The following is a 26,060-nucleotide window of genomic DNA, read 5'->3' as shown; positions in this document are numbered from 1 at the left end:
TATATTACAGTAAGTGAACATTTTGGTAAAGGCATGATTAGACATGCAATATTAGAATATACTATACTACATATAACCAAAGGACTTTGCAAAAATTCTCATATTTTGTACACACAAATTTTATATTTATGCATTCATATATAATGCATATATTTAATCATATCTTATACACCTTATATATACAGAACTTACCTTGAAGTAATGCAGCAATTTGGAGTGATTGTTGCGATGGATGTTCTTTGAGAATATCTAAAACAGTTCTACCTAAACTGTCTTTTATGTTGGCATCAATTCCTAAAATAGAAATTGTGTATGTACAATTAAAGATTAAACTTATTAGATAAAATATTTTTCAGTATAAATGCAAAACATCAAGAACAGTAATTTAGTGTAAGGCTAATTGATGGCATGTTGGATATCAATACAAGCTGTTAAAAATGTACTAATTAGTATCCTAAATCTCATATATACGTTTATGGACTACATAAAAGTCAAATGGCTACAGAAATTTGAAAACTGTTCTTTTTTTTCATTCTTTCACCACAAAACAAAATAGCCTTTGCTTTAGAATTCCTGGTAGTACAGCTGCTTTAATTATGGGTTACTCGGAGAGGAGAGGTAGCTATTCATCTGCCTTAACATCAGTAGATATACTCCAAGGACACTGAACATGTCTTAGTTCAACTACAAGGAACACGTATTGTCTGTCTGGACATATGGCAATTGGAAACACAGTTTGTTCCACAAGAACCCTACTGGTATTCAGCAAGAAATAGCAACCAGATAAGATTAAATAGCATGGTTTGAAATTATTTGGAGAATAATTATGATTTACCTGTTTCTAGAAGAATGCGTACCACATCCACTTTTCCAAACAAAGCTGCTTCATGCAGTGCACTCCCCTTTTCTGTCTGGAAAGAAATTAAATACAATAATTAAATAGTTTAACTTAAATTATCTCGTAACTTTTTAACTTATTAATTATCACTATAAACTACAGAACAGGACACTGATTGTTTGTGAATAAAACAAAATAATATGCATTTTTCTTAACCAAAGAGTAAAGGTAAAGGGACCCCTGACCGTTAGGTCCAGTCGTGGACGACTCTGGGGTTGCGGCACTCATCTCACTTTATTAGCCAAGGGAACTGGTGTTTGTCTGCAGACGGCTTCTGGGTCATATGGCCAGCATGACTAAGCCACTTCTGGCAAACCAGAGCAGCGCATGGAAACGGCGTTTAACTTCCCACCGGAGCAGTACCTATTTATCTACTTGCACTTTTGATGTGCTTTTGAACTGCTAGGTTGGCAGGAGCAGGGACCGAGCAACAGGAGCTCACCCCGTGACCGGGATTCAAACCGCCGACCTTCTGATTGGCAAGCCCTAGGCTCTGTGGTATAGACCACAGTGTCACCCACATCCAAAGAGTACATTCCAATAAATTCAGTGAGACTCAGTCCTCAGAACACAAACATGATGCTAACATTCATAATTACATGGTTGAAAATACCAATTGGGCCAGCTGGTAATGCTGAACTGATATCTGAATTTGATCGCCATTTCTCTATAAATGGTCCTTTGGCTAGTATAGTAAACAAGGCTCTGCATGGTCATGTTAGTAGCTTAAGCATCCAAAGGAGATGCTTTTTAGGCACATGCAAGCTGTTTATTGTTAATCCCCACCCCCAATGAAACTCTTAATTATTGCTGTGAAACTCATGATTTATAAAACAAGACTGTTTTTCATGCCCACACATTTGTACACCATTCCCAATTGAAAATCCTAAATACAAAAGGTATACATGATTTAAAAACAAACATCCCAAGCGGTTCAAGGACAAAGTCAATCTTGGCAGGTTAAAATAAATTTTGCATGCTTATACTTTTAAAAACCTGTAACTTAAAGATTGTTTCACTTCAAGTTAATTATTCTGCATTTGGAGTCAGTTAAATTCGAAATGAAGATTAGTGTGCAGGCAAGCACCTCATTAACTAGTAGATGGACCACCTAGCCAAGCAACCATTTTCGGTACTTTCTTTATTAGGATATTTGTGTATTTGTGGCTTTTGATTTGCTTCCACAAACCAGATGCAAATAGTGCTGTTATGCCCACTTATGTGCTAGTAGCTCCCACCAAGGAACATAATGTTGTACTAGTGGGATGTATTCTCGTGTTTTTAATTGTTCTGCAAATGTGTTAAGTAGTATCCCTTATCCCAATATATATGCTAGAAGGTCTTCTCCAGTGTCCACTGATGAAAGCAATTCTGAAAAACTTAGGATTTTGCTGATACCTTCCTCATTTGTGGGTTGTTTGACAAAAAGGTATTTACAGAATTAGCTTGCTATTACCACGTACAATAAATGTTTGGTAGTAAATGCTTGTTGGCATTATTTGAAGGGGGGAAGTTGGTAACTAGGGGATTTAAAAAGGGAAGTAGTTTGAATTAAAAAACAACAACAACCCATGATGTCGATGTAACTTGTGATTTTAAGATGCACATTTGTGAAAGCATCCCACAAAGAGAAACTGAAACAGAACATTATTGTTGCTTTTAATTTACTTGATAGAAAAATGCACCTTTTATTAATGCTTTCTAAAATATGCATAGTGTAACAGAAAATATTGTAATATTTCCATATAATGAATAATACAGAATAATGTAGCAAAATGTAATTATATACATTTAATTAAATAAATATTAATACAAATACACTTAGCTATAATTTAAACAAGAATAATACTTTTACAAAAAAATTGAAAATTAAAAAGTGAGAATGGGGTAATAGGCAATTAAGTCATACTCAGAGTAGTGGCTGGGGAGACCCAGCCAGATGGGCGTGGTACAAATAATAAATTATTATTATTATTAGACATTAAATAATGGACTTAGGTCCTTTGATTTCTTTGGGTCGACTTTCAGTATGATTAACATTGGATAGTACCCATGCTTTTTAACATCAGAAATGTTAGCTAAGGGAAGCAAAACTATAACAAATACAACTGCAAACAAAACCATGACTCCTGTCAGGAATGCATCTCTGGTACTGTAGTATCATGTTTTCCATGGCTGAAGTAATTCCATTTAGGAATTAGAAATTAAATCCAGGCAGTTGTTTAGTTCATGAACTAAAGCTAATGCAGAACCAAGCTAATGCAGAGCTTGGTAGTAGACATCTTCTCATTGTAAATGCTCTCCCAAGTATCATAGTTGTGCATTGAGGGAGGAAAGTCCATTTCAGTCTGTCACCTGATGACTTCTATCACTTCTTTCATATGTTCTGCAATTCACCAAAACAAAGAAACAACATTATTTCACTGTTTTCCCCAAATCAATGGTGATATATGAACAGACTTAAAAGAAATCTTCATATGTGCCCCCTTTAGTTCCATATGAATAAATGAATGGGAAGTGTGGAAATCATACACCCATTTAAGAGTCAGTGACCACAAAATACATTCAACACATGTATGTGGATGTATTATTCCTTCCGGAAATGGTGTCTGTAGTATCTTCCTATTAGGGTTGGGATACTCTTGTGCTTTTAGGGTTGGGACATGCCTGGGTTGCTTGTTCCATTCCATTCACAGGTCATGTTCTGCTTAAAAAATTAAAAACCCCAACACATCTGATCAAGAGTCTGGTGCAAAGCTCTTAATGTAGCTCTATAATTGTATATACGGGGAAGGGGGCTCCCCATATTGCCCATTTTAAACATAGTATGCCTGAACTGTATGTGGTAAAGAGACAATCACCTATAAATTCTTCATGCTTTTGGGTTGCTGATCCTGCACACTTCATGATTCTGATGGCTTTGTTCTGTCAAACAAACACACACACAACTTAGAAAAACAGCAGCAAACAAAACATATCAGAGCAGCTTTCAAATGTTCTGCCGAGCTATATAACCCCAAAACCATCACCCCAGTCATAACCCATGGAGCCATCCCACAGGGAATCATGGTCATATATCCCATTTTAAATCTATTTGTTGTGTGATAAGAGACTCACCTTCTGCTCCATTCCATGTATCTCCTTGTTCTGCAGCGACGGACTTTGGGCTTTAAAATTCAGTGGCACCCTTTGCAACACCAAAATTCAGCGCGTCCCTGCCTCTCACCTTCCATTGTTTGTCTTTGTTGCAGCACCCCCTGTGGCTCCCTCTTGGTTTGGTGCTCAGTGCAAGTAAACCAGTGGCACTCCCCTAAATCTGCCTTTGTCATTCTGTTCCATTACTCCAGGCTTGTGTTACCCAGAAAATGGTGTCTTCCATTTTCCCCCATTCTTTTGCTGGACAGGCAGTAATCTGTCACAAAATAGCAGTATCCACATTTGCTACAAATTCAGTCATGTACTACAGAAACTTGGACTACAGTTCTCAGAGGCCTCTTCTTCAATGTGTCCATATTCTGACTGGGACATAGAGCAAGAGCTTTTTAGTGGTGGCACTTCAGTAATAGAAATTTCTTCCCAGAAAATTCATTAGACGAGTTTGATTTATTTCAGCAGGCATTTGGGAGTCTGGTCTGAATAAAATATTTTTTATCAGCTGCTAAAACGTGGTTTCTGGTTATTATTATTGTAGGCTATTTCATATTGTTCATTATCCTGCATATTTAGGTGTATACATAAAGTGAATTCTGTGGTTTATTATTAGATTTATTGTAAGCTTCTTGGACATATGTTGATCAGATAGACAGACAGATAAGATTGTAATTCAAGCATCTAGTGTCTTTGCTAAGGCTATGGTCTTACCTCAGTAATGGACCAGATGAGAACCATTAAACTGAAGCTCAGTCCACATAAGACTGAGGCACTGTTAGTGAGTGTTTCCCTAGGCCAGATGGATGGGAGGCTGGCTGTTCTTGAGGAGGTTACGCTCCCTCTGAAGGTGTGGATATGCAGTTGTGGGGGGGTACTTCTATGTCCACTGCTGTCTCTTGAGGCTCAGGTGGATTTAGTACCATGGAGCTTTGGCTGGTGGTTCAACTGCACCCTTATCTGGACAGAGATTGCTTAACTTCTGTCATCTGTGCTCTGGTGACCTCTAGATTAGATTACTGTAATGTGTTATGTGTTATATGAGGGGTGCAGAATTAAGCAGCCAGGTTGCTCACTGGGGCAAGATGGTTTGAGCATATAACATCCATCCTAGCCTGACTGCACTGGTTGCCAATTAGTTTCCAGGCCCATTCAAAGTGCTGGTTTTTATCTATAAAGTCTTAAACAGCTCCAAACTGCAATACCTCAAGGACCACAACTCCCCATATGAACTGACCCAGACACTGCAATCATCATCTGAGGCCCTTATTCACATGCCTCCTTCGTGAGAGGTCCAGAGGGTGGCAACATGAGAACAGGCCTTTTCTGTGGTGGCTCCCCACTTGTGGAATGCTCTTCCCAGGTTGGCTCACCTGGTGTCTTCATTACATATCTCTAGATGCCAGGCAGAAACATTCCTCTTGTTCCAGTTTGGCTAATTAAATAATCTATGGTTTTTTAAATCGTGGTGTGTGTGTGTGTGTGTGTGTGTGTGTGTGTGTGTGTGTTTGCTTGTTTGTTTGTTATAACTTACTATGTTATGTATTTTTGAGTTTTTATATTGTAAATTGCCCAAGGATCCTCGGATGAAAGGCGGTATGGAAATTTAATAATAAATACATACTACATACATACTACATACATACATAAGCCCGTTTCCATTATGGTATTTCCTTTACAATTGACAGAATTGCTTAATTCTATGCAAATAAAAATACAGTGCATCCTGGACATCAAGCAAATTCAGGACTTACTTCTACGTATGATCAAGGGAAATGAGTAAGTAGAAACATGCCATTTTTTGTGAAAAGGAAAAAAGTTTCCTACAGCAAAACTTCAGATTTGGATGTAATTATACCTACTTTCTATGTAAGCTTAAAAAAATGCTAATCAAATGCTAATCAAAAGCATCTTAAATAAAAGGTGACCATGGGCTCAAACACTTTGATCTTTGATTTCAAAAATATTAGGGAGGGATTCAGGTGTAGAATGAAATTTTGGATTATACAATAAACATTATCAATTCACCCCATGCATTGGTCAGATGAGAGAAAACAGGCCCACCCTTGGGTGAAATGCAGTACCGGTATGTATAAATGGAGCTTAGTGTACTCTTAGGGAAGTTCAGAATTGCCCGTCTCTGCAGCTCAATCAGGTAATAAACAAGGTTTTGAGGTCACAATTCTTGGAATTATTAGGATGGCCATGTCACTAAAAGTAGCTTCATTTGGACTTTCAATCTATCAATCAATAAATTTATTTGTATGCTGCCTTCCCAAAGTTACAACCACGCTAAAGGTGGCTTACAACATATAAAAATACATAACTACCAACATAACAAATGTAGTCATAAACAATAAACAAAACATCAAAAAGCACACAACCAAATTTAACAATTTCCACATAAATTATAAGATCCAAAATAAATATGTTGAAAATTAACATCAACAACAGCAACAATCCTCCTAAGCCACACCCAGCCCAAGATTCTGTTTAGCAGCCTCAGCTTTTGTAGCTGGAGTTAGTCAGGGCCCCATCCTCCCAGGCCAGGTTTAAAAAAGGCCTGCACAGGAAGCAGGTCTTCCAGAACATTTCATGCAAGCTCACTCTCTTGACAATTTACCAGGAAGCAAAAATGATCTCCTACTGAGAAAGAAATACAACTGATGGCTTCTAGAGGTCCAAAGTGAACTATTCTGTCCTTCTGTTTTGGAAACTGAATGTTTAACAATATCCTGTGTTCATTTGTGAACAGTGGATGTATTTCATGATGCTTATTCTTCAACAAGGAAAACATTTTTTATTGAATTGTGAAGGTATGCCATATTCTGGTAGAATGACTGAGCAGTAACTTAGATGGAATAAATTACCACTGTGGTAATGTACACAGCCTGAGAGAAAATACTAGAAACCATGGTGTAGACTTGGGCTACTTGACAACTTCAGTTGTTTTGGTAACTGAAAATGTTATTACTATCAAGGGTGAGGTTTTCAATCCTGGCTTTGTTTAGGGGGTATGCAGCAGTACTCTGTGCTTACCTATCATTCAGAGAGAGTTCTCACCTGGAAACCTCTAGTTGGGTTCAATTTTTCGTCGGCTGGCTCTTCTATGAAAGAAATAATCCTGCACAAATTACTAACTACTGCCCATAATGAAGGTTTGATATTTGACCTACCAGAGAGGAAGGGCCACAAATAGAGCTCAGCCTGGGTTGTGAGAGCTTAAAAATGAAGCGGCAAATGACCTTGAAGCCAAGTGACTGGGTTCTCTATATATGGTGGTTCTGGCTGAAATGCCTAGGTGATGAAGTAAATAGAAGACCAGAATATTGGTTGGAAAATAAAGTTAAATGTTTCACCATAAAGTGTTGTGGGAACATGGTAGAAATAAAACTTGTCCTGAAACAGAAAATAAAATAAAAGCATAAAACTGGGAAAAGAAAACTGGGAAAACTGATTGCTAAAGCAATACTAATATTCAAGAGTAACTGACAAATAAAGCATTATAAAAAGAGTGATTATTATAACTTGGCTAAAAAAATGAACATCTGTGCAATAACTATTAGCAGATAAATGATTATATTTCTTTTTACTTCTTTGTCTTTAATAAAAAAAATGTTTTTATCCTTTATGTCAACATGTTTATAGAAAACCAATTCATCAACAGCAGTAAATATCATATTACAGCTATTGCTTCACACATCCACTTTCAATGTTATATTAAAACAAAAACAAAAAACAAAAAGCCCTCTACAAATTTGTCAAATGTGACCTTTTCCTTTCACACTTGATGTGTTTTGTCTGTCTGGAACACTGTAGCTTCTAAATAAATGTTAATACCACACTATTAATATTGCTGCTTGAGACACTCAAGCATGCCCAATAAGGTAAAGCATGCCCAATATGCTCTACAGGCAGAGTAGAAATATGGAATTAATTCCTAGGTGTAGTTCTTGTACTTTATAGAGAGACATATGGTTATTTCTATCAACAAACCATAGCTTGAGGGGGGGGGGGAACTGTAGATCATTTGTAGAGCCTTTGCTTTGCATGCAAGATGTTGCACGTTCAGTCCCTGGTCTCCAGGCTAGTTGGGGGGAAACCTTAAACCCTGGAGTGCTACTGCCAGTCAGAACAGACAATACTAAGCTAGATGAACCAATGTCCTGACTCAATATGAGGCCACACTCTATGTTCCTATTATTCAGATAAATTTCAGTACAATATTCCGCTTCTTTTGCAAAGCAACATCACTGAAGCATTTTCCCTATTTTAATTTGCCAGAAAAGTAAACAAAATTCCACAATGAAACACTTTAGAAGTATACTTGTCATTTATTACTTGTCATTAAATAATTTTACTCAGATATTAGAAGATTTGGTGTTGAACATGATCAACTGAAGCAAAAATTTTCCCCGTTTCGAACCCATAAATGAAAACAACTCAATTTATTCATGGCCACTAAATAAATCCCCCCCCCTAAAATTAACTTCATTTTGCCTCCAAAAGTTATTGAGGATCAGTAACTGAGCAAAACTTTGAAGGAAGGAAGTCATAAAGTTGGGAAAGTCAGAACACATTTATTTGCTCTTACCTATTGCTGGATGCACAGAAACAGCAGTTTTCAAATGAGCTTTGAAACCATAGAAAATATGGAAGAGAAGGAGGAAGCATCTGATATATATGTCAGAAACACCTATTTGAAATATGCCAAGGAGACACTGAACACTGGTATAATATGCTCCTGGCAGTCAAGTATACAGCCACTCCAGTTGCAAAGTGTAGGTTGTACTTTGTATTTGTAACAATGAAACATAATGAAAAACAATGTCATCTCTTTATCTAAATGGAACAAAACAAAACTTTGTTTAAATAATAATTTTAGAAATTGTATACTAACGTGGCAGCTGACATCCATTCCAGCTTCTAGCAGCACCTGTACAACAGCTTTGTGACCATTACGTGCAGCAAGGTGCAATGGAGTGTGTTTTCTTGTGTTACAGCTCATCAAGTTTGGATATGCATTGATGATCATCTTCACTACTCGCAGACGGCCATATAAGGCTGCCAAATCCAATGGAGTCTCTAACTTGCTGTTTCTTATTGTAGGATCTGTAAGTTCTTCAAGCAAAACTGCTACCACTTCTGAGTGTCCATATTGGGCTGCACAGTGTAAAGCTGTTTCGTTTTCATTGTTCTGTTACAAGAGGGGGGAAAAGTCTTGTCAACAACTGTATGATGCTTGGCATAGTCTTTCTAAGTATCTGATTTGAGCACACTCAAGATACTATTTCCATAATCAATTTTGCCAATAGTCTGAGTCAGAAAGTTCTGGTGGCTTGGTTTCCCCCTCTACTAGAGTTTAGGCAGCCTGCCTCATCCCTACAGGAGGAACATGAACCCTGGCAAATATGTGGTCTCATCTGAACGCAGCTCTGCATATTATGTTCATTGCTTACTGAAGCTAATTCAGACACAAACATTTTCTTGTCCAACTCATTTTCTTTAAATAGTTCCCATAGCTGCCAACAAATGAAAATTTACAGAAACACACCCAAATAACACAGTTATACAGTAATTGCTAAAACGAGGATAGGATTTTGCACATATTTGAACAATCAAAATACTTTTGGTCTTAACTATAGGAACTAATGGTATACTCAGTTTTATACACAGAGTTAATTAATTGTATAATATGACTTAAGGACCTACTCATTGATGGAAACCTGGGTTACACTGTTTTTGATGGCATTTACCTAAAACTACAAAAACCTAGCTGAGATCCTAGGATTTCAGTGAATGAGCAAAAGGCAATAATTTCTCTATGTTCCCCCAAAAGACATTATGGTCACCGAGCCCCTTGACACCAGTCTGACAGGTAGATGAAGAGGAAACTGATCACACTCCTTCTCTTACATAAAAACAAATTTAGATCCTTTGGCCATGGACAACCAATTTGTCCTTTTGAGCAAGGTGATAGGCTGACAATAACAGTACTTAGGTCCAGTCTAGTCTGGGGTCAGGCTGCTTAAGGGTCAGAAACGTGATTCCGGTCCTTCTTGGATGGTCCCACTCAGAAGGTAGTGCTGAAGGATTTTTGCTCTGTCCCAATGCCAATGGCTAGTGGGGTTCCACAGGGGTCTAAACCCCCCCCCCCCCGTTTTTTAACATTACATGAACCATCTGGGAGAAGTCAAGTGAAGGTTTGGGCTGCATATCATCAGGATGCTGACGACTCACAACTCTACCTTTTCTTTCCATCCTCAGAACTCAGGGAAGCTATGGAAATTCTAAAGAGCTGGCTGGAGGCAGCACTGACATGGATGCAGTAATAATAATATAAAAAACTGAGATTGAATCAAGTAATAGGGTGCTGTGGGTGGGGAGATCCCCAGCTCTGGAAGGTGGTTTACAGTTGGTGTTGGGGTTGTGTAGCCGTTCCCAAGTACACAGGCTGAGAATGCTCCTGGATTCAGCACTGCCTGGGGAAGCCCAGGTGGCACTGGAGACAAGGAGTGCCTTTTACTAGTTTCAGCTAGTATGCCAACTGTAACACTATCTAGAAAGGATTAACCTTGCCATAGTTATCAATGCTTGAGACACATTTGTATTAGACTACTATAATGCACTCTACAGGGGGCTGCCTTTAAGGACATGGAGGTGCCTTTAAAAACTCTTTAAGACCTTCAGATGGTCTAGAAGCCCATCGCCTGGGTCAGTAAGATAGGTGATCATAAAGGAGAGGTCCTTCTATATGGTGGACCCACTGCTATGGAATTCCCTTTTATTGCATAAACTTTCTTAATTGGAGACTTTTCCGACAGCTCCGAATATTCCCCCTCCCCCCATTTTCCTTCCAGACTCAATGTGCTGGCTGAATTACATTATTCCTGGCTCCATTTAAAAAAAAAAAGTGGAGCATTGCTGAGTGATAGGTTTAAGTTTGAAAAAAAATGTATTTTTTTTTCAAATGGTAGGCTACTTTGGATGGGCTGTGCCCAAAAGAATAGCTGCAAATACTTTTAAATATACAAGTTCGATCTCTTGCACAGTGGAATTTTGGCTTTGTATATTTAACAATTCCATTCTCTATGTAATAAGAACTATTTTGTATTGTACCATCACATAATTCATTAAACTAATAGTATGTAGAAATAAGAATAGAGGTTCACATTTATTTGCATACAGAAGTGCAAAAAAAAAAATCACTACACAAGTATTCCACAATTGGATAAGGAGATGTTATTTTAAAAATACGTTTAAAAATTAGGCACAGTAACTTATATAAAGGTTTGAAAGACTTGTAATAACACACACCTAGCTATTACAATTCACATTTATATTTTAAGTATATCATATGGTGATAAAATACTCATTTGACAACACAAGTTTATTCATGTCTACTTAGAAGTAAACCTCATTGGGTATCTGGATCAGTTCAAAGCCCTGGACAGCAAGGGAGAACAATGTGGCAGATTCACCACTGCATCTGAAGCCCTGATGGCCAAAGCAGAAGGTGGCTGATTAGGGCATGTTGAATTTTCAACTTTTCAAATTCCAAAAATAAGGGGAGTTAAAAAGTTAAAACATAACTTGGGGATATTTTGGTTAATTTAATATAATTTAGTTCTGCTTGGTAATGACCGCTCCCCACATCAAATGGGGGGGGCGACTTTTGCGTGGTCGCGCACAGCCCCCTGGATCCCATTGCGGCTCCTGGTAGTTCGGACAGGCTTCTTCCTCCCCATGCTCGATACCTGGGGGTCTCCACTTACCTCCGCCAATTGCCCTATCCCGCCTTGGGAGGCATTGCCAGGGGACTGGCCAGATAAAGGGCGAGGGACCACCCTGCCCACACAATAGAAGGTGTAGCTACGTGGGAGGCGGCAGTCTGGCTCCAGAGCTTCTACGGAGAACATCGCTGGACTTCCTCAGTGAATAAGCCTTCGGTAGTGATTCTTGCTGAGACTCAGTTCTTACCTCATAATCCCCCTCCCCTTTTAATTTTGTTTTTCAAATTTGGCACCCTTAGCTATCCCACAACAGCATGTCCGCATTTCAGTGTCTAGGGCAGTCCGCTAACAACCTCTCCCTTACTCTTAGTTGATTGTCCTGCCTATACAGCTCATCTAGCCTTGCACCATGCCACCAAAGCGCCAGGTTGTTTCCCCTCCCTGCACTAGAAGGGGCACTAGAAGGGGTGCACCCTCCAAGTCAGCCCAGGGACAGGCTGCCATGCAACGGAAGGAGCGCACAACTGGGGGGGGGAGCATTCAAAACCCACCCAAGCTGCACCCAGAGGAGGGGCAGCCAGAGGGCACTCTAGGTCCAGCAGCCCTCCAGCCTCAGCAGGCCGTGTTGTGTTCTCGGGTGGCAGTTTCAGGCCTTGGGTGGAATCCTTTAGTCATCTTCCTAAATGGGGGTGGGGGTGGGGCGGTCACCCCCTGCCCCCATTGCGGTGCCTCCAGCAGTGGCGAATGGGGGGCAGGCTCTCTGCTTGAACATATGTTCTCCAGAGCTAGCCTAATCCCCACACATTCTGGACAACCCTGAAGTCTCCCAGATCCCTGGCTGGGAGCTGGGAGGGATAAACGCCCAATGCCTGAGCCAAGGTCTCCCTACATCTGAATTTTAATAAAGTTGTGGCCAATTTAATCCCATAGCACGTTGTCTTGTTTCATTATTCCACTCAGGGGTCACATGGGGTTTGGGGGACTCCGCCTGTCCACGCATATAAGTTTATTGATGAGCCCATGCAAGTTCCACAGTGGCCCTGCTATGGTCAGTCTACAGAGAAGTGTGTGAAACAAGTCACAGAGGCAGCAGACAGGGTGTATACACATGAGAAACATGAGGGCTACATCAGACGCCAAGAAGCAAAATGACAGCTGATGTCCAATAATGAATCAATGCAACACTTGATAAAACTTGTTGCTTAAATTTCTTATTAACTGATGACATTACTTTCTAATGTTCTGTTTTGGATAGTGTTGATATTGGGTCATAAAAACTTTGACCCAAGTAGTGCTGCTGGCCGGCACTGCAATCAATCACCTTTACGATCGTCTCCGACATCAATGGCGCCCAGGCACACTTCTGCTTCGCCCTTAGCGTTCTCCAGTTGCAGAGTTAAGCACAGCGTCACGATGGCTTTTTAGGTCTGCTTCTCCGTGGCGTCGTGAAATAACTTGACAGACGCCAGTGCTACTAAACTAAACTAGACTTTATTTAGTAGCACACACACACAAGTCCTCCAGACTTGAGCTGCATGCTTGCAGCAAACTAACATTCAGCAGTAACACAAAACAATAAGGCAGAATGAATGCAGAGGGGGAAAGTGAAACCAAACCTCCCCTTTTCTAGACAAAGGAAAAGTGCCCGTATTACAGTGGGCAAGGCTAAACTCCCAGGATCAGAACGCCTCTTGCATCATTAACTCTAAGATGCCCAGAAAACCTGACACCCCCTCTCGTTCGCAATCCTGGGTAGACATATATACATTTCATTCAACATTTAACCCATCACAGAAAACTTCGTGTTTCTGGAAACTCAAGGGCTTTGTGAATCCATCGGCAAGATTCATTTCGCTAGGACAATATTTCAGCTTGACCACATTTGTCCTAACGCTCTCATGCACATTTTTGAACTGAATATCCAGGTGTTTGGTTCGTGCGTTGAATTGACCGGATTCAGCCAACTTCAAGCATGGCTGGTTATCCTCCCATATGGTGATGGGTAGGTAACACTTCTCACACACTTCCTGTACTAGGCACTAAGTTCTTTCTCCATTGCTTGTTGCCACTTGCTGGATTCTGCCTGAGGTAATCTCTGCACCTCAGCGAAACTTTCCGGTTCGCAGTGAGCAAAACCAGCCCAAACATTAGTGGCTTGGAACCTGTCAGGAGGTTTCCCCTTTGTAGTGCGCTTGGAACGCCGTGGCACCACCGGTGACTCGCCCCCTGACCCAGACGTGCTAGACTCAGCCTGGGAGTCCCTGGCGCCTGGTGAACCACCAAGCGACCTACTGCGCTTGCTATGTCCCCCTGGACTGGGTTTCCCTGTTGGAGACCTTGGAGACCTACCTCGCTTGCCTCTCCTAGCTACTTCTGGAGATGTGGGTGCACTCCTTGTTTCTGTCTTCATCTGTCTCTTTGGGATTGCCCCCTCTGACACTGCACCCTGGTCGTGTTCGGGAATGCGGCCCGAAACACCAGCAGGTTGACCACCTTCTGCACGACTAGCTGATGTAACTGGCTGATCTTCATAGTCAAGATCGCTGAACGGATCTGTGAGCACCTCAGGATTTCCGTGAATCCTTTTCCAGCCTTGCTGCTCACAAAACTCAGCGCTCCTGCTGATTATGACTCGTGAACGATCGCCATCTGGGAAAGCAAATCTCCAGGCTTTCGAACCTGTCTCGTAGCCACAGAAAATCAACTTTTGCGATCTTGGACTGCCCTTTCTACGTAAATGTCTGGGGATAAGAACCCAAGCTTCTGCCCCGAAAGTCCGAAAATAGTGGACCTTGGGCTTCTTTCCATAAAGTAGAAAGTAGGGCGTGGTCCCTATCACGGAACTGTATGTCCTGTTAAGAGTGTGGCAGACAGTTCTCCAGGCTTCAGCCCAATAGCATCTTGGCAAGCCTGAATCAAACAAGAGAGCATCTACTGCCTCCTGCATTGTTCTATTCCTCCTCTCAGAAACACCATTCTCTTGAGGAGAATAAGGAGCAGTTTTTCTATGCTTGATACCTTTGGCACGAAAGAAATCCTGCAGCTTAGATGCAGTAAATTCTGTGCCTCGGTCTGTCTGAAACGCTTTCACGCGGGTTCCAAATTCCACCTCTACTGCTTTCACCCATTCTATAATCTCCTTCGCTGTTTGCCCCTTGTCTTTGAGCGTGAAAATCCATCCTGCTCGACTAAAATCATCAGTGAGACAAAGAACATAACGAGAATTACCCATGCTTGGCACCCCCATCGGACCACAGAGATCCGCATGCACAAGCTCGAAAGCTTGTTTGGTCACCCTATCAGACGATGGGTAGCTGCAAGAATGCACTTTGGCTCTTTTACAAGCTCTACAGTCTAGAAACTTGGAGCACTCCTTCATTTTACAACCATCAGTGCACTCTACCTGTTTGCGCACATATTTCCAATTCACGTGCGAGAATCTGCGATGCCATAAATGCAAACACTGATCATGCGTGGGTAAGTTGGCATACTGAGCTTGAGTCTCCTCAGAGATGCCATTACTTGTTTCAGCACCCTGCGCCCTCTCTGTGGCGCTGTTGTCAGTTTCCAGCATATACACCCCATCATGGCCTTTCACCTGGACCAATTGTTTCCCATCTTTGGAGATGGTGCATACCTGGTTCCCAAAACTGACCAGATAACCTGCATTGTCTAAAGCTGAAACAGAAAGTAAACCAAATTTCATACCATCTAAAACATACACATCAATATCATCATTAAGACAAGGCATGAACATAACACCAGTTTTAGTAACAGGTCTTGTGGTTGAATCAGCCAGAGTGACTGCAGTTGCATCTTGGATCGGCCTGCAGTTCCGCAACTGGCTGCTAGGTGGCGCTAGATGTCTCCCCGCACCACTGTCTATTAACCAACGCAGCTTGGGGGTAGCAACTGTCTTTCCAACCAAAGCATATGCAGCTGCTTTGCAGTGGGCTCCAGCCCCTCCTCTGCTTGCTCTGGAAGGTCCTCTTCTCCCACGACGTGGTCTTCCTTTCATCTCCCGGTTGCCATGGAAACCATCTTTGAAGTCAGCCTGATCGCAGTCTGCCTGAAGATGTTTATCAGAATGGCACAGATAACAGCGCTTAGCTGCAAAAGCTTTAACAGAGCTCTCAGCGTTTTCTCCACTCCTGGGCTTAGGCAAAAAGCAACCCCCCTTAACAGCTTTCCCTTTCTCTCTCTGCCTCCGGTCCTGTTCGTCCTGCAGCCTCCCAGTAACATAGTCCAGATTCAACTGGCTTGCAGGCATGGACTCCAGCGTTAGGGAAAGAGTCTCATAACTGGGGTCTAGTGAGCTCAAAAGGATATAGACCTTTTGTTCCTCTGAAAAAGGAACATTCAGCTGTCTCAACTTGTTGAAGAGTGCCAGCATTTTGGCCACATGTTGACGCACACAGCCTCCTTCTTGCAAACGTAACTCAAACAGCTGTCTAGTTGTATGAAGTTTGGCACCAGCTGACGTTCTTTGAAACACACGCTTAAGACACTCCCAAATTTGGTGGGCATTAGTGGCAGCGTCTATGTGCACCATCAGCTCTTCCTCTATGCCCATGACTATGTGAGCAGTAGCCCTCTGGTCTTTCTTAAGTGCTGCAGCAGCTTCAGCAGCAGGGGCTTGAACTGGTGGGCTCTGAGTACAAGTCCAAAGATCTTTAGCAATCAGAAATATCTCCATTTTCTTGGCCCAATCTTGCCAGTTTCTCCCATCCAACCTTGGAAAAGGTGGCACGAAACTATCATGGGACTGCGCCATCTCCCCCCTGGGGCTTGAGGTAACTCACGTGGCTGCAAACTCAGCACTCGCCTCTCAGCTCCCAGCTCCGGAAAACGGCTTCTCTTCACCAGCGAGGTTTCCCTGCTTTGTGCCTCAAAAGCATGGCACAAAACAGTCCTCCAGCTGGACTATCGGCTGCCGGCCCAGCAGACATGCAGACCTCCCGTCCTGGCAATCAATCTCCTCAGGACGCCTCGCCATCAAAGTGTAGCTTCTTGGCAATAAAGCAATTAAGCCATTAAGCCATAACCTGTCTTGGATAGTGTTGATATTGGGTCATAAAAACTTTGACCCAAGTAGTGCTGCTGGCCGGCACTGCAATCAATCACCTTTACGATCGTCTCCGACATCAATGGCGCCCAGGCACACTTCTGCTTCGCCCTTAGCGTTCTCCAGTTGCAGAGTTAAGCACAGCGTCACGATGGCTTTTTAGGTCTGCTTCTCCGTGGCGTCGTGAAATAACTTGACAGACGCCAGTGCTACTAAACTAAACTAGACTTTATTTAGTAGCACACACACACAAGTCCTCCAGACTTGAGCTGCATGCTTGCAGCAAACTAACATTCAGCAGTAACACAAAACAATAAGGCAGAATGAATGCAGAGGGGGAAAGTGAAACCAAACCTCCCCTTTTCTAGACAAAGGAAAAGTGCCCGTATTACAGTGGGCAAGGCTAAACTCCCAGGATCAGAACGCCTCTTGCATCATTAACTCTAAGATGCCCAGAAAACCTGACATGTTCTTTTTTTATTACAAGGTAATGCTGTATGCTAAGTAGGATATGTTTTATTCCAAGATTTTATTTTTATAGCATTACCTGACACTTCAGATGGTAAAATTAAAATTCTTTGATTGTCCGAGAGCAGTTTATGTGCTTTTTAATCGAACATAGATTTACCAAGCTAAATGTTGTCCAGTCACAAAAATAATAACAGATTTGAATTCCTTACACCCAAAATCATATTTTTAGGTCATCTCACTGAAGAATTCTGCAAAAAAAAAAATCACACCCTAAAATGACATCCCTAGTGGATGGCTACTTTTCACTTTTTGCTCCATCTTTGGATCTATGCAATCCACCAGTGACCCTACCCAGCATCCCCCAACATCTCATTTTTTTGTCTTCCAAAGGCTAGTGCCAGAGGAATTACCACCCATACGCACCCCACTGTGCTTTCGGTGGTTGCAGCAAGGGACTGTGCAGCAGCATAGCATCCCTGCTGGGTGTGTCTGATAAAGAGACATCTCTGCCTCATCCTAACCCATTCCAGAACTGTGGATTTGGGGAAAGGAGAGCAGTATTGCTCAGCAAATATGTCTTTCTAAATAATGAACACTAGATATTTATTTGAGGTTGATAGTAGAATATCAGATATTGCAACAGAAATTGGAACTCTACAGTAGACATTTGAACAGGTATGTTCTATACAGTGCTATTGTAGTTTGAATTACCAAGTTTAACTACAAACAACCCCTTCCAGAAGTAGAAAAGAAAGTTCCAAACACTTGTTTTAATCAAGTGTTTTAATTTAGTACCAACACACATGTATACATTTAACCTACGGGTAACTTTTATTTAAGACAAAGCTGCTATAAGAACTAGCCATGCATGATAAAGTTTGGCAGCTGCATGTTTTTTCTCCAAGTACTGTGTTACTGTTTACAGTATTTATTTAAAATGTTTTTTTCTTTGATAAAATAATATTTGCTTCAAATAAAATATTGTAGGTGCTGATCTTATCAAGTAAATATTCTGAATTTGGCTAAAATCTCAAAAGAAGAGGAATCAGAAGCACCTTTCCTTTTAGTACAAAATAGGAGGAAATTATCAGATTTTCAAAACAGATTTGGATGAATGAACTGACAAAGTACAATAAAATGTTTTGTTGTTTCCTGGTCAATTTTGTTGAGAAAAGAACATGGGCATGAATTGGCAGAGGCAAGTATGTGGGATTGAAAATTCAATGCCCTTTATATGTTGAATTAATTTTCCCTGCTATAAAGTCTGTCACTAAGACAATACTGCCAGTGGCTAAGGAAGGGTATAGTGAAACTGAACAGGGGGGAGAAATAATGAACATAGAGTTATAGACAGCCAAAGCAATCAGTCACTACTTCCTAGGAACAGAATAGCTTAATGACTGCAGAGAATGGCTGAATCCTGTGGCATGTTCTATATTTGGGCCATTTTTTTAGTTCTTTGGAGCAGCTCTATGAAGAAAAAATTCAACCTACCTTGCTCTCCTTTGTCAATGGAAATTTATGGCAAATAACATGCCAGTAAACTGTATGCTAGCAAATCTTATTTTTCAGTTTTGCCATTTCAGCCTGGTTATTACTTACTTACTTGCTTACTTACTTACTTACTTACTTACCTAAACAGGCATTATCATTAATAGAATTACCAGGAATTTACTTGGCCCCCCATTTCTCAAGCTATTTGTATTTTAAATGAATAAACTTTTGACAAAGAGGTCTTTATCAAACAAACAAATAATCTACCTATCCAAAACATAGTGGAACATAGTTTCAGCCACAAGCGTAATGAGTATACCATAAGCCATGCATGCATAACCATATGCTTCAAATAGGCAGTGAGGTATACCACAGCCTTGTGTAGATACAGGGAGTTCTAAGATGTGTGTAATTTAGAGGGACAAAAGATGTACTTGAAAAAGCACACATTGAGATTAGGTAGTATGTTCTACCCAATTCAATGTACATGAAAAAACTAGTGCAGAAGAAATGGAATAGCATGTTGCAAGAAAATTTTGAAGGACATTACCTGGGACTCAAGATGCAGATTGAAACTGACTAAAACTGTGAATGTCTAGTCAATTTCAATCTAGTGTCAGTGTCATTGGTAAAACACCTCTGTTGCAGTTCTACTGCAACTGCTGAGTTGACCCTAAGAAACAGAAAAAGAAAAAAAAAAGAGGAAGGGAAAGTAGAGAGCAAGGAGGGGGAGAGAGAGAGAGAAATAAGGAAGGTAGGAAATAACTGATATACAGAGTAAGACACACAAGGGATAAAAAAGATGGAGAACAGGGAAATTGTTGAAACCTCCTCTACATTTTCTTATCAGCTAGTTTAAAATGAGACCTTCTAGACATATGTTATCATATCAGAAAGGTTTGCTGTGGTGTGCATTCAGTTCACTTTCACCTTTGCATACTGTAGGGACTGCATACGCCTTCATGTTAGAACCTAAACTTGTATAAAGATTTTTTTAACTAAAGTGCTGAATTATGTCCACAAAAACTAACTCTGTAGTATATTAAATACAGTGCTTTTTTTCAAGGAAAAACAGGTGATGGAACTCCTCATGAAGTTGTTCCAGTAAGTCGCGAGGCAACTCAGGGCAGCCTTGAATGGATGCCAGTTTGACAACAGCAGTGTTCGCTGTCCACGGAGGTGCTAAGAACTGCAGCAGGCTGTCTCCCTAGCTGGTTTGGGGGTCGCCTCTGGTTCTGGTGCAGGCCAAATAAATGCACCCTGCCTCCCTTGTTCTCTTAGATTCAAGCGGGTGGCTAGGGCAGCTCAGAAATACCCTTGGGTGCATGTGCAATGCTTGAGACTGGCTGGAAAGCTTAAATCCTGCCACTGCTAGATGGGAAATGGGTTGAATAAAGGGTTATATGAATTGGCCATGCCCATAGCTTGACCAATCGCATCTAGGAGCGGCTAGGAGCTAGGTGAAGTCATAGATTTTTTTAAACAAGTGTAGACTTGCACACACTGGCCAGCTTCTGTTTTGACTTGAAATGTTCATTTTGGGCTTCTCAGAAGTATGTAAAGGCAAGAAGCAGGCCGGGGGAGTGCCAGCCCACAATGGGGCCCACCTGAGAGATGCCAGAACTATGCTCCGGTGCGCTCCAGCTGAAAAAAAGCACTGATTAAATATAATGACAAAAGGTGAACCATATAAGCCCCAATAGAAGAATTAATTCCTTTAAGGAAAACCTGAAAGAGTTTTATATTGTTTGTTAAATATAATGTACCAAAATGAACAATAAATATACATGTTCTGATTTTTTAAAATCTTACTATATCTAATAAAAAAGAGCCTAAATAAATTATAAAGTGCGACACTGAGATCATCTGTGTTACCTAGAAAAATTATGCTTTTAACGTAATATTGGATAGTTTTTCAAAGCAAAATGTCTTCCGCTTAAGATTAATGATCACTTGATCAATATATAAACTAAGAGGACAGGTGATTTTAATGAAACATATTTTATCTACATTAATTCTGATGTCACATAACTTCAATATTTTAAAAAATAAAACCCCTGATTTTATTATTTATTCACAATATTTGTTTCCAGCCTTTCTGCTTGACAGCAAGCCTCCAAGGCAACTCACAATAAATTAAAACTATTGACACCTCTGTCAATGAATAGACATATTTAAGATGTCATCGCATAAGGAAGAGAATTACTCAACTTCTTAAATTAAATGAAAGAAATAAAAGATGAAACAAATACACTGTAATGACACATAATGATTACACATGCTAGACAGAAGGTTCATCCCACATGGTTTATACATATATGATTAAGGCATTTCCTTCCTATTAAAAGTGGATGAAGGCAGTACCAATACAATTAGCTATTACGTTTGTTTCTGTTACAATCTTCCTAATACCTGCCATCTCTGTATTTCATCTCTGTATTTTCTATATTTCTTTCCTTAACTATTTTTATCATAACTGCAACAGCGTGCCTAAGGTTCCCCCCTCCCCAGTTACTGCCCTGATTGTTCCTCCCCAACATATTTCTATATTTATTTCCTAGTTTCATACTCCTAGCCATCGTTAAACACCACCCCCTCTACACGGTTTATCCTCTGTTCTCTCTCCTAGTTTACGGATTGTAGCACCTTAGCATCTGCAATCCAGCAATCTCAGATAAAAAGCTCAACAGCAAGGGAAGAAGCCTCCATTGTCATTTACATAAATCAAAGATAGCAGATTTATTGTTCTCATGCCATTGTTGTGAATAGGAGCTGCTTTAATTACTCTGAAACTCCAGATTTAAGAGTCAAACGCCTCCAAAATCTTGTAGCTTTCTCATTAGGATCAGTATGAAGGAGACTAATAAGGACCACTAGAGGGTGCAACAAGAATGAGAAGACAAAAGTAATCTACTGTACTGTTAAGAGATGAGCAGTTACAGGAGCAATTCACACAAAATTTCTCCTTATTTTTAATCCAAGGAAAGGAAATTATTGCCTAGGTTTTCCTAGCTCAGAAAAGAATGATCTTATTACTGCACTTTTATTTATTTTTTAATATGTAGCAATAGGAGAAAGCATCTAAAGGAAGCATTGAAACCAATGTGCTAAGAGACTCCAAACAGTTTCCGCTCAATAAAAATTATCTGCTAATGTAACTACCGGTATTTTACTGTGATTTTTATGTTATTAAAATCTAAGTTCCATACAGCTGATTTCAAAAGACATTAACAAATCCCAGTTTTGCTTGTCTAAAATCATCAGATTGTTCTTATGTTCTGAAAATATAAATTCCCATATCAACTATTTTTTCATTTAAAATAACCCATTTCATTGTTTTAAAACAATGTCATTCCACACTTTTTTATTTGTAAAGTTCTTTTCATCAACAACAAACCTGGACAAGCCATAGCCATATGCAAAATCCCTTTTTAAAAGAGTATTCATTTCACCATACTGGGATGTATTCAGTGGTGCCCTTCACTGATGAACAGCTCTTTTATTCAGTTAAGGACAGAATAGGGAGGCAATTTTTACCAGTTCTGCCTGCTTCTTTGAAACCATTTGTGCTACCTCTCAGCCAAAGGGACAAGAGAACCTGAAAAAGATACCTCCCTCCCAGTACCATTGGATTAAGGTGCCTTCCATCATTGAAGAAACCTCTGGATACAGCCCATTTTTATTTCTCTCTGCACTCAGCACATTTTCATCTATTTTACATTTTGACTAGCTATTACTGAATAGATCCTGATGTGAGAGGGTAGTTAAGTCTCCTTCCTTACTTTCATATATATTCCTCCTGAGCAAAACTGAAAACATTTCCATATTTGTTGATTTAACGAAACACTTAGTGTCTGTAACAGTATGCAAATGTAAAAGAAAAAACTCTCGTAGTTATAAAGCAGTGAGTTAAAATCATTATAATAATAATTAAAATAATACCTTACATCAGACACTTTCTGTTTTCTGTGTAATACGCTACCCTCTTCCTTATGGTGTGTGTGTGTGTGTGTGTGTGTGTGTGTGAACGAACCCTAATTTCTCCTATCCTATCATCCTATCATGTCTGGCAACTTTTCCCTAAAAGCACAACTCCTGCTGTTCTGGAAAAATCTGAAAATAGTATGGCTGATGTTGGTGCATTCCTCTTTAAGGAAGAAGTAATGGAACAAGAAGATGCTAATAAGAATTCCTGGTGTATGAATTTTGTTTTCAGACATTGTGGGATTTCATTGGATATACATGTTTCCATTAGATTCATGTAGATTCATTATATTGATCAGGAATCCATGTACATACAGTATAGACAATGGCAATAGTTTTGAGTATCACATGCTATGGTAATAAATATCTTCTAAAAATATACAAAATTATAAAGATTTGGGGGGCATCTTATCTCATTTTAAGAAAGGCAGCCTTGATATTCAGTATAATGTTGTGTAGTGCTAGGCTGTGAAGAAGTCTGCAATATACAACAGAGCTCAGAGGCCTTTAAAATGGTATGAAATCACTGATTTTTTATTTCTTGGTTTAAAAAGATTATTAGCATACAACATCACATCACCTAGGTTGAAAATCTACAACACACAGTGATTCTGAAATACAAAATTCTTTTTTAAAAAAACCACGGGACTACACTGCTTGGCTGTAAAGAATTCAATAGTAGCAGACCCTACTACTACTTAGTAGTACAGTAATAGTACCAGTAGTAAATGACATGGTGGGGCAGCAGTGTTCACCTGTCCTTCCAACAATCGAGTTGCTGCTGCTTATTGGGATGGAGAGAGGGAGTGTAAGGTGATGAGAAGGTTGATGCTGTGTGAACACACTGGCAGGAGTGCCAGATTGGCTCTGCTAGTGCATATACACCATGATGAACTCCCAGGAACTACCCCTCTGCACCATCCACTACTGAACAGTATCAATGCCTCAATAGTCATGAGAGCTGTCAAATAAGGCTATGCTGAATACAATCCAATAATAATAATAATGATAAGAACTGTTTAAATGCTAATGTCTGCTATTTTAAAATTAACTGGCCTATCCATATGGCTCTACAAACACAATGATCCTTCTTCGCAACGATATAATTTTTTAAGCATGAAGCTTCATGAATCCGTCCATATAGCTGTAAGAATAAAATTATACTTACTTGTGTTTTCTGAAGACATAAACAAATATATTTAATAACGTCACCTGTTCATTCACTCTGGAATGTGATGGCCCATGATGGATAAGAATCTTCACAATCTCTACATCTCCTTTCCAAGCAGCCAGGTGTATAGGAAAATACCCTTTATTATCTGCCACATTAGTTGATGCTTCAAACTGAAGTAATTTGATAACTACATCCCTGAAAAACATAAAATATGAGCTAAGGATTGACAACAAGGTTTCTTTGTAAAGCTGGTTTATCAGAGCACATATTGTCATGATATATTGGAACCAAACAAGCACAGCATTGTCTTTACTCAAATGACAGCAACACAAGTGCAAAGAAGCTAGTATCGGTACGACATTTGCAAATGGTTGTAAGAATTATATCTCACAGGATAAGAGAGTAGATATTTCATAATCACAGAAGGTTTGTTCTCCTTGGGTATTCCACAGATATTCATAATGATATCAAAAGAGCAAAGATAATATCCATATTTTAAGAGACAGATTACAGGGAGTATAAACATTTGATATACCCGAGGCTTGCAGCTAAAGTTCTGGATGGTTAACAATTTAATATCAGCAGTCCCTTACTTGCCTTGACTCTGCTCAGCAATCCACTAGCTGCAAAGTTTCCTTGAATGACATCAGAAAGACCACTGCATCTTCCTGGACAGGAAGGAATATGAAGGTTTCTAGTTACAGTTGAGTCTTGTCTGAGAAACATAGTCTTTCTGAGCTTTATCCTTTAGTTGGTTCTGTATCCTTTGGTTGGTTTTGACTTCTGGCTTGCTCTTTGATGTTTTCTCCTCTTTGAACTTTTTTCCTGTTTTGTCCTTCAGTTTTTGCTTTCTCTTCAGTCATGCCTCCACATTTGTCCATTAGTCCTGACTGACTTTGTCCCCTCACTCTGATACTCTAATACAATTTCTACCCCCTGATTCCCAGCTCATCTCAGACCACTGCCTATGGATAAGCACTAATACCAGCTTTACTACCGCTGTCCTTTCTCTTTTCCTCCAGAATACTAAATATCAGCCCTTGTAACCACTGGCGTAGGAAGGGTAGGGCGTAGGGGACGGGGTGCCCCAGGAAGCGGGATCCTGATAGGGTTCTATCTCGGCGCGCCCAGCCCCCAGAACATACACCACGCCCCCGCGGGCAGCACGCCACACCCCCAGAACGCACGCCAACCCTGCCCCCGCCTGCTTCCCGCCCCCAGTGCCAGAGCCCAATCAGGGGTGCTGATGGGGTACAGGGTGGTCAGTAGACCAGCAGCATCTGTCTCTTTGGCCCAACACCAGGTGCAGACCCTCTAAATCTATATTAAGGTCAAGAGGTTTTATGTTCAAGGATATTGTAATAAAGTATATTTATTGTGGACAACAGCAAACTCTCCCTCTCAATGCCCTAGTCTAGGTTGGTGTTGAACCAAGTACCCAGGTGGGCACAGATGGATAAGGTCAAGCTCACTCACCCAAATCTCGCAATCAAGCCTAGGATGACCTTGGTCTTATTAAGGATTGATTTGGTATTCAGTAACAGCACCAGCAGACTGGAGGGCTCAGTGGAAATGCTACCAGTACCTTCCAGAGATGTTGGGTGGCTGGAACAAGGAACCAAAACCAAACATATAGGCCTCCACTGCAGATGGTAGTCAGTCCCTTCATTCCAACTATACCTTCCTCTGCACTGGAACTGGAGCAGCATCTTTGCCACTTTCTGCTAGCTGCCCACCCTTCCTACTAGCTGCTGACACATTTCATCACCATTTCCTTCCATCCCTATAAACATCTGGGAGATTAGGCCTACAGATAGTAAACTAAGACATCCTACAATGTCAGATGGAAGATGTTACATCCACTAAAATTCTCCCCTCTGCCTCTCACTCAGAGGGAACCCCACCAAATAAAACTTCCCCTCAACCAGGCTGTCACCGTGGGTGAAGGTGACAGGCCTGTCTCCTCTAGTGTCTGGCCTACAATTCTATATCCTAGCTGACACTGTGGGACACCCCTGTCCCTGTGTTTCCCTGAAGTGGTAACCCAAAGAAGTGAACTCTTCTAGTGTGGCACATTACTCCACACTGACACCC

The 26,060-nt window shown here is 40.5% G+C and overlaps 1 protein-coding gene across 7 annotated transcripts in view; it reads right to left on the bottom strand.

Annotated features, from left to right (window-relative positions):
- ANKS1B (ankyrin repeat and sterile alpha motif domain containing 1B) overlaps window positions 1–26,060 on the bottom strand; it is a 336,209-nt gene that overhangs the window by 291,235 nt on the left and 18,914 nt on the right. For 6 of the 7 annotated variants that reach the window (XM_033163008.1, XM_033163011.1, XM_033163012.1 and 3 more), the window contains exons 3-6: window positions 24,005–24,161; window positions 8,946–9,242; window positions 836–911; window positions 193–294 (exon numbers count right to left, since the gene is read on the bottom strand). In XM_033163008.1, coding sequence (XP_033018899.1) covers window positions 193–294; window positions 836–911; window positions 8,946–9,242; window positions 24,005–24,161 — 632 coding nt within the window. Of the gene's footprint in view, window positions 1–192; window positions 295–835; window positions 912–8,945; window positions 9,243–19,358; window positions 19,482–24,004; window positions 24,162–26,060 lie in introns of those variants that run through there. The other variant, XM_033163013.1, reaches the window with a different exon arrangement.

The sequence above is a fragment of the Lacerta agilis genome, chromosome 10, assembly GCF_009819535.1.
Source record: "Lacerta agilis isolate rLacAgi1 chromosome 10, rLacAgi1.pri, whole genome shotgun sequence".
NCBI classification, from domain to species: Eukaryota; Metazoa; Chordata; class Lepidosauria; order Squamata; family Lacertidae; genus Lacerta; species Lacerta agilis.
Note: the sequence above shows the minus strand (reverse complement) of the source record. Positions and strands in the feature narration are given on the sequence as shown.